This window comes from Corvus kubaryi, unplaced genomic scaffold (assembly GCF_017639235.1).
Source record: "Corvus kubaryi isolate FWS band 111438036 unplaced genomic scaffold, C.kubaryi_AGA036_p1.0 133, whole genome shotgun sequence".
NCBI classification, from domain to species: domain Eukaryota; kingdom Metazoa; phylum Chordata; class Aves; order Passeriformes; family Corvidae; genus Corvus; species Corvus kubaryi.
Window position 1 is genome coordinate 35,775,805 of NW_024580667.1, and position 14,631 is coordinate 35,790,435.

The 14,631-nt window shown below is 39.5% G+C and overlaps 1 protein-coding gene across 9 annotated transcripts in view; it reads right to left on the reverse strand.

Moving 5' to 3' along the window:
• MBNL2 (muscleblind like splicing regulator 2) overlaps positions 1–14,631 on the reverse strand; it is a 90,520-nt gene that overhangs the window by 18,671 nt on the left and 57,218 nt on the right. For 3 of the 9 annotated variants that reach the window (XM_042043510.1, XM_042043519.1, XM_042043579.1), the window contains 5 exons: positions 11,993–12,193; positions 10,548–10,811; positions 4,860–4,913; positions 4,028–4,181; positions 771–806 (listed from right to left, as the gene is read on the reverse strand). In XM_042043510.1, coding sequence (XP_041899444.1) covers positions 771–806; positions 4,028–4,181; positions 4,860–4,913; positions 10,548–10,811; positions 11,993–12,193 — 709 coding nt within the window. The remainder of the gene's footprint in view (positions 1–770; positions 807–4,027; positions 4,182–4,859; positions 4,914–10,547; positions 10,812–11,992; positions 12,194–14,631) is intronic. The other 6 variants (XM_042043537.1, XM_042043528.1, XM_042043546.1 and 3 more) reach the window with 3 other exon arrangements.

A 14,631-nucleotide genomic window follows, 5' to 3' on the forward strand; every position in this document is an offset into this window, starting at 1 on the left:
TGATAATTATCCTGATATATATACTACTTTGTTTGATCTAAAAAAGCAAGATCGATTTTGTGAAAGACACTGCTTTTGCTCATTTTAAGAATTAATTTTAATCAGCATCTTCATGGGGGAATTATTAATTTGATGTTTTAAAGGCTTGATATTTTAACTGTTTATCTGAGTAGGCCAAAAACCCAAAAATAAAATCACTGGGATAGGGCAATAGAAGAAATATTACTTTTCTGTCTCAGAGGCTGTTGCATTGGGCTTCCACTTTGAAAGCCCAAAATGTTAACTTCAAACTGAAAATATATTTAAAGAAGGAGTGAGATTCAGATCATGAGTTTCAACAGACCTCTGTGGATCAAAGCAGGCATTTCTGGGAAACGCTGATAAAACTTTCTAACACACAGCAAAGGAGAATAGGCACACCACTATGAAACTTTAAAACACTGATGAAATTTGCTGGTTTTTTCCAGTATTTTATGATTTTATAGTACTAGACAATATAAAATATAAGGAGAAATAAAACTTTGAAAACTGAAAAGCAGACTGGAATTCATGGTATTATGCTTTTGCAGTGTAGTTGTTATAGCAGGTGATATCATGTCTAAACTGCAGCTTTCATCTACAAATCTAAACACTCTGCAAAGTCAACCAGAAGGACAAGCGAACCTTTAATTCTAGTCAGTGGCTAAATCTCGCCTAGGATTTTTGAAACAAGTGAATATACATCATATACAGTATAAAAAAAGAGATCAATAAAGAAATTTGGAACCTACCAATACTGGTAGCGGGTGTCATGCACAAAACTGACCCTGCGTGTCATGCAATGATAGGTGAAAAAAGTGGATAAAGGGAAGAAACAGGTTAGCTGTTTAGAGTTAACATTCAAAGTGAGATTCAAGCATAACCACAGAGAAGTAAGTTAGTTAAATGAAACTGTAAGGTCATTCACAGTTTTGCTTTAACACAAAAAGGTGACTGTGCTCTTACTAAACTCCTGCATATACAGTGTGGGTTTTGGCATGTTTCTGTACATAATCAAGATACTTCATAAACTTTTTTACTTACTAATTTTATCCTTTCACTCAGTAGTTTTGCAGCAACAGGTTTTTGTTTATAGAAACATCCTTGGTTAAAGATCACAGTATTTGGGACTTTTAGAACTCACTGCATAATTCAGACAGTTAAATGTTGCACAGATCAACATTCACCAATTTTTTGACATGTGGCAGGAAAAGAAGTTAAAGTGGAATTAAGGCTATTCCTCTTCAGGGGCTTTGCCAAATTTGTGTTTGATGTTAATGTACCCATTCTTAACAGAAAGAAAACAGTACTTTGACAAGTCCCAAGCTAAACACCTCAAAGCATGTAATATTCCAGCAGAAGGCTCCCAGCGCACCTCAGAGACGCTGTGGGATGACTGCTCACCTGCCATGCTCACCAGTTTAATTTTGGTGCCTAGTCCACCTTTAACCTTTCTGGAAAGGCCAAATGAAAGAGATCAGCCTATTTCCAGTATATACTGCATACAGCAAGCTGGTGAAGGCAAGCAAGGAGACTAGTGCCAGGTATGTGCATATTTGAGACAGAGTCGAATATGCTTCCTCCATTCCTGCTGAATTACTACTGCAGCCCCTTATCAGACAGTCGCAGGACTTGTGTGACTATGAATGACCTTACCCAAGAACAGTCCCCAGAGAATACACAAAGTTCCTCCTCTAGAGGTTATAGAAACACTAACAAACAGCAATGGGAAGAGAGAAAAGATCTGCTGTTTTTAAGATCATTCACCAAACAATAAGGAGAAGGTGACAAAGCCATCAAACTGATGTAAAACAAACAAAGTGCAGAACTTCAGAGGTAAGCCATGCTAAGTCAAGCCCCACACTTTTTATTAGGGGAGCCAGTGGTTAAGAAAGCAGAGAAGTTATATAAAACAATTAAGTTTTATATATATTCCAGCAGCAAAACTTGTCTTAAAATTTAACACACACGCACACACACACAAGGAACACATTTGAAAATTATACCAGTTTAGAAAATATCACATAATCATTTAAAATCCAACAGATAATGTCATGCATTGCTTCTTAGACGTGGGTTGCATGACAGTCCTTACACCCACCAAATCCAACCTTCCCAGGAAATGTGGGAATATCATATGTAGCATCTTTAATGGAAAGCTCATGACACCCATTCTTACAGAGGGTGTTCCCCTTTCCTGAGTTCCTCCCATACCCACTCCTCTCTTTAATGTCCTTTCTTGGCACTGATGGTGTGTGAAAAGAGCAGGAGGTTCATCACTTTGAGAAAGGTTTTCTACTCTGGGGCTTGGGCTCCATCTGCTATTTAATACCTCTGTTTCTTCTTTTTTTTTCATGCACTTGTTTTGGGGCTTGCCAACAACCTGGCCCTTAAGGTTTGGTTCCAAGATCCACCCTTCCTACCACCAGAAATTTGTCAGATAAAACTACAATTACAACAATTAGTTGGAAAGAGGAACGGACAATAAAAAGTACAAAAAGTGAGCTACTTAAGGAAGCATGAACATTCCAGAAGTCTAAAAAACATCCAAATGCTTTTTCATGGAAAAAGGTTTAAACTACCGTATTTTCCATAGTTAATTTGAAGTCCTTGTCAATTGCAAATAAGAGCAATAAGCCCTGAAAGGGAGTGCTTAAGAAGGAAAAATGCCTATCATGCTACAAATTCTCATAGTTTCAACGTAAAATAAATTTGTGGAAATTTCTGTATGTTCTGTAAGCACAAGGCAGTCTTCCATTCATGTCCAAATAGGCGGTCTCAGCATTTATTTATTTTTTTTCAAACACTCCCATAAATGTCAGTGTGTTTTCTGCCACAGATATTCTTGTGCACCAATGTGCTAAAAATAAGGCTATGCTATTACTTACTATTACAAATACGGGGGCAGGCTCCAAGGTTGTTACTGAGGCCTTATAGAAAAATTCCATGAAGTCAAAGCCATCTGTGTTTGTTTTTTATCTTTAAAAACATATGGGAATGCTGATAGATTGGAAAATCATCATGTGTTGCCTTTCACTCCTTGTTCAACCGACATTATTTCTATAAACTAACACTGCTGAAATGTCAAGCGCATTTGCAAACACGTAGTTTTCAACGATTCTGAAGTTCACACTCGACAATACCCTGACACTAAAATACATAATTTGTTAATTACGAATGACATCACAGAATTCCTTAGGCAGGATATTCTCCTTTGGGAAGTTTGGAGTGGGGGTGACTGACACGATTTAGAGGGCTGTGTTGCTACTGTTTACATGAGCACCCAGCACATCCCTTCTCTCACAGCGCTAAAGAGAAGCCCTGCTACCAACCAGGGTGCAGGTCAAGCCATCTCTGAACACTCTGATTATCACAGAGATCCGAGCACTGAAATGTAAATTACATTCACTCATCTTCAGATCATCCCCATGAAGAATTACAACCCCAGCTATGAGCCACAAATGCTAGGAAATGTCCTGGTGGTGCTCCAAAACCACGAAAATGCATCTGATGCCTGAAAGCCCTTTAGTGCAGCTGCGGGGAGCGATGTGTTTTGCCAGTGCTTCCACGCAGGTATTGACTGGAAGTTTATGGCCCCTTCTCAGGGCACTTGTGTGCAGCTGGGGAAATCCCCATGGCTGCAAGACAGCAGCCGAGAGAGCAGGAGGATGCTGTGGCATCTCTGAAGAGTGATGCTTTTCCAGCATTTTTGTTAGTGGAAACAGATACGAGTCAAAATCCAGCCAATTTAAGGTAGGCAAAAAGGGGCAGACTCTGGAGAATGATGAGCAAGGCTTCAAAATGTCTGAAAAAAGAAGCTTAACGGCATGTTGAAATTTCTGCTTGAATTCTTGTCCTTTCAAGAGGAATTAAAATAACGTGTAATCATCTGTGCAGACTTCACCTCAAGTGGGGCAGGAAGCATAATAAAACCTTCTGTTAAGTGCAACTGCCTGACACATAGGCTACCTCAGGGACACAAAACTGGTTCAATGTGGATGCAACATACCTGTTGGGATAAACGCTGCATGTTGCTGCAACTGAGCATTGGCAAGAGCCTGTTGATAGTGCAAGACACTGGGATTGAAAACGGCACTGGCACCATTGCTTTTTTCAAGTGCTTGTCTCTTTGGTAAAGGGTGAAGAACACCAGGAGGAAAGGCCTGTAAATAAGAAAGTTAGTTAAAATGGTGCCATTTTTAAGACCTTGTCCGTAATATATACATAAATACAAAAACTTAGTATTTTTAAAAGCGGCTAAAGATGCCTCGCCATGCATTTTAACTCAAAGCACAGCAATGTAAAATGAGTGAAATTTTGTTATTGGTAGCAAAAGCATGGTACTATTAACCTAGAACTGTAGCAGCACAACTACTGAAAAGAAACGTTTGCTTTAAAGCAACGAAAATGGCATTGCCTTTAAGTAGGTTTTCGAATATTACGGGGAGAAAAAACCACTTGTGTTTCATTGCCAAGTATTTTGTCTTATGTTTAAATTTAAATATAGTTTCCTATTATTATACAGATTAATGGATTACGTTACACGTTTTCAATTACAAAAGCAGTTTTATCTCAATTCGACTTTTCATGAAAGATTTAAAAAAGATGAAACTGTGTTAGGAACCAAACTAAATCGTCTGCGGTCTATTACGTATGAGAATGAGATGGATAAATAGAGCTTCCGGTAAATTAATGAGTATGTGAAATCATTTCCGTTTGATGTTTGAAAAGTAAAGCGATACAAATTTCATTAGTTGCTTCTCTGAAGGAAAAAAAAAAAAATTATAATTAAAAAAAAAAAAAAAGCTACATGCAAAGCAAAAGGTGAAAGGTCAAAGTACCAGGTCTACAGTTGCTTCGAGAGGTCGCTTCATTGCTTTGGCAGTCGACTGAGTCTTTTAATAACAGGCAGCGAGCACATGATGGCAGTGGGCCAATGGGAGTCAAGCGAATTAACATACAGGTAAACAGCAAGCAGAGGTGCGTCATGGGAACGGCATTGCATTTGTGGATAGGTGAGAAGGAAAAAAATATTCTGAATGCAATATACAACATACAAAACACTAGGCATGCACAACAACAAAAATGTCTTCTAAAGAAATGAATATTACATTTTGAATTAGTACCGAAGCAAAAATGCATCTACTATACCTTAGTTAAAAGCATATAAGAGAGTAAAATATAGATGTTTGAAATTCAGGAAAGTTGAGTAAAACAGCAGCTTGCAGACACTATTAAGCATCATATAAACACTTCACAGAGATGCAGGAAGTTTTAAGGATACACCTATCGGAATTTCTGATAAGTTAGTTCAGTCACATTTTCAAGTGGGAAAATTGATTTGGGAGGCTCCATTTTCAAATACAAAGCACTAGTGCAAGTTGTAATGCATTATAAATGCTATTAATAACAGTGCTTACAAGGTGAGTGTCTTTTAATTTAGAGAAGTGAATCATTCAATGGATTTGGGGGTCAAAAGGAGACATTCTCCTTTGCCAACACAAAACAGAGTACACAGTATGTCTAGTTACACCAACTTATCATTAATTCCTTTCCTTTTCTCCTACAGCTGGGTCATTTTTGTAGATTTTTTTTCCTTGTAACTTACCACATTACATTGAGAGGGGAAAAAAGTCTTTCAGAATTGAAAACATACTTTCTAAACTTTGCTGTAACCTTCAGAACCAGCTTCACGAGCAGGGAGTAAAATTGGGCTCCCAATTCACAAGCCAACATTAATATATGAGTTATGGTACTAGTCCAGCATTATTAATTTTTCAAAAGAAAGTATTTAGGCATAGTACATAGGCATATACATTTATGTATACTTTCATAATGAATTCAAACTTATGGCTGATAGGACAGCATTCTGTAAAAAAGTTTCTCATATAAAATATTACTTCCAAGTTTTATAGTGTAAATAATTCTTACAAACCTTTAGAAAGAAAAATTGACTTAGAAATAAAAATGTTTACTTTTGTTTTTTAAACACAGGCTGATATTTAGCTCTTTTTAGAATATGCAGATTATGTCTACCTTGAAATCAGTATGTGGAAATCAGGAACAAAAGTTGAGCGGCGGGAAGAGGACAAGGCACAAAATGCCTGCAAATAGCTTGTGGTCATAAATTTATCAGGTGCCAACAGGGTATTCTGCAGGACAGACCTCATTCTGCTTATTCCTTGTTCCTGTCTCTGTTGGATGAGTCTTCTCATCTCTTCTTTGGCACATGTCTGGGTTACATAGCCTGATCTACAGGATCTGCTCATCTCTCTGGGCCCATGACCCAAACACAAGAAACAACTGGTCTGAAGTGGGGATCTGGACAGACTTCTGTCTAAGCAGGGCACTGTGCAGCCCAGGTGTGGTACCCTCCACAGGTACCACTGCAGAGGACATCACTCCACTGCCCGGGGCACAGCCTCAGAGCCACTCTGCCTCCACCACAGAGGGAAGTCTACACAGAAGTGTAGAAATACACCTGTATTCAGCATTATGTGATGATGAAGCCCACAAGTTCAAATCAACACTGCTAAGAGTAAAGTGTTTCAGTTAATTACCTTTATTATCCAAATACAGATCTTACCTAATCTCACTTGTTAACTTATTATCTCTCTGCTTATTATCGCCTTTCTCCAATTTTTCTCCATGCTCTTCTTAATGTCACCTCCCTCCTTTGAAGCTTTCTTCTGGCTTTCCCTTCATCTTCCCCAGAAAGTTCAGTCTCACAGTCTTCCCAAGACTATTCCTGAATCTACTCATCAAACTTGCTTCCATGTAGTCTCCCCCTTTTTTCAGGCTTTCAAACTGTTCATCTTGCTCTCCTACATTCATATTTTCTTTTATTTCATCCTGATAGTAAAACCTCCTTTACCTCTTTCTGTTCCATCAGGTTATCTCCTTCTCAACATTTGATCTACATAACTGACAGCCAAAGAATCAATAGCTACAGTCTGGAGAGGAAGAGGATACGAGAAGGAAATAACGATAATATCAAAAATGATCAAACATCCAAGGCATGGTATTTGCCTGCCATATGATACATTGGTGTGCTATAATGTGCCCTAGAATACAAACAAGATCTACACAGCAGTGGCCTCCACGGATGTGCAAGGAGCTCCTGACTAAACTCAAATGAAAGAAGGAAAGCACACAAGAGGTGGGAGCAGGGACAGATGGCTCAGGAGGAACAGGGACACAGCCTGAACATGCAGGGATATGTTAGGAGAGTCAAAGATCACCTGGAGTTGAATCTGGCAAGGGATGTGAAAGACAACCAGAAGGGCTTCTCAGCAACAAAAGGAAGACCAGAGAATATGTGTTTCCACTGCTGAATGGGTCAGGCAACCTGGTGACACAGGACATGGAAAAGGCTGAGGCTCTGAAAATCCTTTCCATCTCAGTCTTTACTGGCAAGACTGGCCTTCAGGCCAGTGGGAGACCAGTGGGGTAAGTCTGAAGTGGAAAAGATTTTCCCTTGGAGGAGGATGATCAGGCTAGGGAACATTTAAACAAGCTGTACATACACAAACCCATAGGAACTAACAGAATGCAGCCTGGGTGCTGAGGGAGCTGGCCAACATCACTGCAAGGTTAATCTTAACTATCTTTGAAAGATCCCTGACAGGGGGAAATTCCCAAAGACTGCAAGAAAGTAAATGACACTCCTATCTTCAAAAAGGGCAGGAAGGAAGGTCTGAGGACTGACAGGTTGGTCAGCCTCACCTCAGTCCCCGGGAAAGCAATTGAGCAAATCCTCCTGAAAACCATCTGCAAACACATGAAAGCCAAGACAATGATGGGAAGTAGTCAGCATAGATTTATGACAGGGAAATTGTGTTTAACCAGCCTGACATCCTTCTATGATGAGACTGGCAGGGTGGTGAAGGGAGAGCAATGGATGTTGTTTCCCTTGATTTCAGACAGGGTTTCAACACAATTTCATCCTCACAGACAAATTTGTTTGTTATGGGCTAAATGGGAAACAGTGAGGTGGACTGACAATTGTCTCACATGCCAGGCTCAAAGGGATGTGATCAGCAACACAGAGCCAAGCTGGAGTCACCAGAGGTGTAAAGCTTGGAGGAGTGGTTGATAACACAAGACAGATGTGCCACTGCTCAAAGAGCCTAGAAAGTCTGGAGAAATGGGCACGGAGAAACTTCACTAAATTCAACAAAGAGAAGTATCAAGGGACCTGGGGAGGAACAACATGAGGCACCAGTACACACCGGGGGCCACAAAGGCTTGGAAGAAAAGAGCCTCAAGATCCTGGTGGACACCAAGCCAGCAATGTGCCCTCATAAGCATAGGCAGCTGACAACATGCTGGGCTGCACTGGGAAGACCATCACCAACAGATGGAGGGAGGTGATTCTTCCCCTCTATTCAGCCGTGGTGAGGCCACACATGGTGCACTATGTCCAGGTCTGGGCATCCCAGTACAAGAAAGATACAGGTGTACTAGAAAACACTTCCATAAAGGACCTAAAAGATGATCAAGGGACTGAATTCACCCTGGAGAAGATACAGGGGAATCTCATCAGTATATACAAATACCTGATTTCAGGGTAAACATCAAGCCAGTGGTGCCCAGGGACAGGAGAAGAGGCAAGGGGAACAAATTTAAATAAAAGAAATTCCATTTAAATGTAATGTAATTTAAATTAAATGTAAGATTAAAAAAAAAAAAAGGAAAAGAAAAGCATTTATTTTTACTGGAAGTATGGAGAAGGTTGTCAAATGATGGAGTTTCTATCCTTCGAGGCTTTAGTAAGCCAACAGGCACATCCTGGGCAATCTCCTCTAGCTCACCCTGTTTAAGCAGGGGAAATAGGCTGGAATATTTTGTACATATTTCTCTGCAAAATGTTACCCTGAATTACAGGTCCCTGTTGCCTTCTCCTGTGACACTAGACTGCTAACATTTCAATTCTGTGTTTCCAAAGATGCTTCATCTTGCTTTGAGGCTAATGCAACTGTAATTAAGCCTTATTTAAAACCACAGGATATATATCTGCAACCATTACTGAAGTGCAAAAAAAATTAATCCCCTCATCTCTCTCCTTTCTTATTTAGTGTAGTGCCTAGAAATATTACATTCTCTAAATGAACAATAAATATTGCACAACAGAAGCTAATCAGAATAAAAACCCAATCTTCTCTGCTTTAATTTCCAGATGGTATTCAATTTCTGCAAGCACAGGAAACTTTAACTAAAAATCATCCAATTTGAAACAAAGGCTGAGGATACTATTACAGAAAGAATATTAAAACTTAAGAAATATTCTTCTGTTTGGTGGTTTACTTTCTTGCATAACTTACCCTTTGTCCCTCAAAAAAGTCTGGTGTTTTCTAATTTGTTAAATACAATAGCTTGGGGTAGTTATGTGCTGTACTGTATTGTGTTTCTGGCAGGCTTTTTAACCAGAGAATAACTGTATTGTCTATAACTATTGTATGCACTGCCCACAAGTCCACAAACCACATCTGCTTAATTATTCGTCCACTGCCAGCAAAGAGGACAATGATTCTTTGATTTGCTGCCAGCCGTTTTGTCTCTCAAGTCAGACCCTCCATGTTCAATTTATTTAACTTTATCAATACCACTTTAAATTTATCATCTGTCTTGGTAGCAACTGTAAGAGGGATCCAGTCCTGGTGAAGGGGTGGGCTGTCTTGTCTGAACAGTTTTAAGTAAGAGGTTAAAATATCTGAAAATAAAAGCCCCCACTCTCTTTCCTTCTGACTGTAGCCACGTTTCTTTCCTAATGATTCCTGTTATAGTTTACTACTTTTAAACCCCATGATTCAAGCAGCTGCCCATAATAGTAGGAGAGGCAAGAAGTCTCCAGGCCTGAAATGCATCTAACCAAAGTTCAAAAAGATACAGGCAGTGCTTTTTAGTCGTTGGGGATAGCTGTAGATCTACAGAGGGCAGTTCTGTCTCATCCTCAGACAGGCACTAATGGTAGATCAGATGAGCGTCCTGGTTTTTCTACGCTACCAACACAGTGAGACCAAGGAGGCTGGCTGGCTGTCTCTTTTCTAAGGTGGACTGTGCTGAATCTCAATGCAGGTTTCTGTTCTACTACTGATCTCTGAAGCAAATGCTCTATCTGCTTTTCTTCCAAATTTCCACATGTGTATCTGCCGTCAAAGAGCTAAAACAGCATAAGTGTCCCTGTTTTCCTGGGAACACTGAGTTTATCAGTTTTGTTTCTGTTTGGAAATATTATAGGCAAATTTACATATAATTGAGGCAGAGAACAGAAGTGGTATAGAGTGTCATTTGCTTCACTGTCTTGAATAGAAATACAGCATTAAAATAAGGGCATAAAGAAAAGAAAGTGCTTCCTCCCATCAAGCAATAGTAATAATTTTATAAACTCTTATCTTTCACCAAAATAAAAATTAAAAAAATAAAAATAAAAAAAAAGAGGCAAAAGAGAAAATAAAGTATAAGCAATCAGCATTAAATTGAAGCAAAATAGGCATGAAAAAAAGGCAGCCATACATGCCAGCACTTACCATCACAGTCGCAGCTGCCGCAGCTGCCTGGGCTGCCACTGCAGCCTGGTTGGCTTGGTGTTGCGCCGCTTTGATTTTGGCCTGCAAATGTGCAGGAGGGTGAAAATACTTGCATTTCTCCCTCATGCAACGACCTTTTATGTAATCCATACACACGGTTACGGTGTTGTCGTTTGTGTCAATCATTGTGCTGTCTGCCGGATGCGCAAAGCGGCAATCAGTCTCTCCACGCGCACAGTTCCCCCGCTGGAACTCCCTGCACACCTACGTGCAAAACAACACACGTTGCAGGGGCAGAGCTCGGTGCAACGTGAAAGGGCAAGGAGAGTCCCACACCCCCAAAACACAGACCTGCCCCCTTCCCCAGTTAGTTCAAGTTTTACAGCAAATTCAATTCAATAAACCCTTCATCGCTTGGTGTGTGAGGGGAGTGCACCTATTTCACCCTTTTGTTCTTGGCTCCTCAGGTAGCTCTGTGGTACTGTGGCTAAATGAACTTAACATGCAACAGAAGCATTCCCAAATGCCTTTCCTTTTTCCTCTTTAGAAAGCAGATGGGAAGGATACTTACTTACTCACGTAACTGCTCCTGCAAAACTAGCTGGGAATCACAAAATATTTTGTCTCTTTCTGACTACACTTTGTATTCTTGCAGGTTGACTGGTAGGGAAGGAGTTCCTCTTGCTGAAACCCAGGGAAAATACACATCAGATGCACTGTATTTTTTATGGAGTCTACAAACAAAATTGAGAGCCTACTTAAAAAGAATTTTCAAAAATGGGCAGAATGAACATACTGATTTTCCCAAGAAGAAACGTGCTCTAGACACTAGTGCTTTGGCTTTTGGGCAAGAACATTCATTTCTGCAAGAGCCATTTGGCCTCCTTGTGTACTTGGATCACAGATTCCACTGAGTCCAGCCACGCAGTGATCCAGCAACAGCTGGGAGGCTCTCCACACAGCTTGTCCCTTCAGCCTGCTGCAGGGTTGGCAATATTCAACATCTCCATTGCCAGCTCAGGGCTGAAGGGCTACACCATTCCCCTAATATTGATCCATAAGGCTATTAAAATTCCCTTATTATCAGTGCAAAAAAACCAAGACAATTAATACTGAAATAAAAAATGTGCTTGTTAGATATTTCATCAAGGCATACCTTTACAGGCATGTACGTATACCTGAGGTTTTTTTGAGACTATGAACTTTACAGAAGATGAAAATTCACGTTGATCTCTGTGTATTAAATATAAGCAAACACACTACCTTAAAAATAGCAGTATTTAATTGCCACTGGCTGCAAGTGCAGAAATCCTGCCTGGTTACAAGTTTTTGATCTGTAGCAACCAAATTAAAGCTTCGTTTCTAAAACAACAGTTACACTCTCCAGGATCGTTCACATAGCCTAACAGAGGATGTACTTCTAGTCACAGTGGCGTCTACAGTACCTCCAGTTTATCAGTCCTGAGGAGTTTCTGGGTAGCAGTTGAACTGGGGACTGAAACCGGTGGGCTTCCAGGAACAATGACTGGCGGCGTGGGTAGGATCTCAGTCGGGACTAAGCCAACTCCTGGTGTTACTGGCGTTAGGTAAGGAGCAAAGCTAATAGCCGTGTTCGTTCCTATTGTGGGACCCACTGGAAATGTGGGCTGAAAAAGGAAAACACAGACCAAGATGAAAAAAAAGTCCCTGAATCAATACATTACTGTTGTCTTTTGCTTGTTCTTTCTGGCACCAATTCATTTTCTTAATGAAAAAATTTCAAACAGCTGGCAAAACACACAGGATCCTCTCTTCTTTTAATCACGTAACACATTCCAGCAGCATACCAAGAACCACCTTTGTAACTTTATTATTGGAAAAGAGTCTGGTGATGCAAAGGAAGTCATACTTTGAACCTGAATCTCTGTGAAGGTCCAGCTTACATTGCAGGCTTATTTACACATCTAAATGTAGAAATAACATAGACTTTATTGCTTTTTCTCAATACCTGTTTTCCTTGGGAAAACAGGCTATTTTTCGAAGTATTCAGATTTCATAGGTGAAGCATTATTAACTATATTAAAGCCATATTTCTAATAAGAGTACATATAATGAGCTCTTTGGCATGTAACTTCCAGTATGTTTGCATACTGTATTTTGCCACCTCCTGCAATTATATGTTACTGTGTCTCACACACTGAAAAAACTCACCTTTGCAAATGTTTGTGTGCCTAGCTGTCACCAGTGGCAAGCAGAATAAATATTATAATCTCAGCTGGACACAATATTTAGAAAGGGATTATTCAGGCTTAGATTAATTAATCATATGAAAACTTTGATTGGAAGGAACGATACGGGTCTAAAAATCTTGTTTTGTTCCTTTCTACAGTGAGTCAGTGAAGGCATGACCAGAAGAAAGAGTACTTCTGATGCTAAAACAGCCATGATGAGGCAGAATAGTGGGTTTGTCACCAACAGCTCCACAGGGGGTGGAGGCAGAACATCACCATGATCAGACCACGCTTAGACCTGGAAAGTGCTTTAGTTCTGCAGAGCTGAGGTTTACCCCAGAGAGTGAAGCTATAATTATAAATGAGGAAAAACTGAGAAGAAAAACAAGACACATCTCAGATTAGCTTTGTCAGAAATTAAGTTCCCAAATAAGACAGCAGCTAGAAACACAACAGCACAACACTAAGACTTCAAAACATTTTAACGAAGAAGTGTCTTTCTCATTAAGGTGGCGTGCCTGACATAAAGTACACAGAAAATATGCAAGAGAAAACACAGGAGCTAGAAGGTGGGGTTTTTTATTTTTTATTTTTTGTTTGGGTTTGGTTTTCTTTGGATTTTTTTTGTCTTTGGAAGCAATTACTAAATTTCAAATGGATGTGACTTAGTACCAATAAGATGCTCTGAGCAGGCAGATTAACCAGGATAACCAACTATATGGAAATGGCATCTACCAGCCCTTAAGAGGTAAAAAATACATTAAAAGTGTATTATGCTGTGTTTTAATCAGTGATCAAATCTGCTCGATATCAAACAACCCAATTTATATGTCAAACATGAGCTAAATTCTGAAGAGCATAATAATGAACATATATATGAAACAATGGTTCAACTATGTTGAGGACAATATGTGTTATGTGACATATAAATAACAGCTTTGTATCAGATATAATTTTAAGAATAAATCCACATGTGAAATGGCTTCTACAAAATTTTCTTTCACTTTTTATCCATTTGGTCAAGGCTGAGTCATCTTAATCTGGCAATTTATGTGAGACAGAGAAATAAAACCTGGCATTTTTATCACAGCAATCAGTACAGAAGACATTATGTCAATGAAATTGTAAAGTTCAAATGATGAAACGGGTGAGAAGAAAAAAGTATCATTTTGCCACTTCAATTTTTCTCATAGTATTAAGCAGTGGAATCTATCACTTCATTAAAACTTTTTCTGGTGAAAACTCAAGCAGTAAAACCCCAGGAAATATCAAGACAACTCAGGTCAACATCACCAGATACAATTTGATGAACATGTACCAGAAATTCAGGGAGTCCTGACACCCAATTCCCAATCCCACATGACAGTAGATGTTTCAAGTATAAAAAGGCATTATTGAAAAAGGCATCTGGGGTGAGCTTCTTCTGACCAAATGCATGTGTCTTCTTCTGAGATGTCTACACTTGACTTCTGCTGTAGCCCATGGAAAGGCAAAAGCACTTAGAAAACCAAATTATCTAATCCAAATGCAGATGTCTGAAACAAACCAAGCAAATAGTAATTAGGAGTGCCAATGTCTTTTGATAAATTATAAATGGACCTTGGAAACTCACTGGAGAAGTTGATGCCAACACTCCAGATGCCTCAAGTTAGAGAAAAAAAATCCCCCTCCTGTGGGATGCCTTACACTAGGAATTTAAATTGAAAAAACATCATTAGCAGCCATGTGTGAAAAGTTTAATTCAGATTACTTGCCAAACCATGATTTGGAAGTTTGTTACAGTGAGGAGCCCAAGTGCAAGGGCTGCCTGGAGTAACTGATCACTTTAGTGCATATCCAAAGATGCTGCTCATGCATGCCAGACTTTAGTTCTA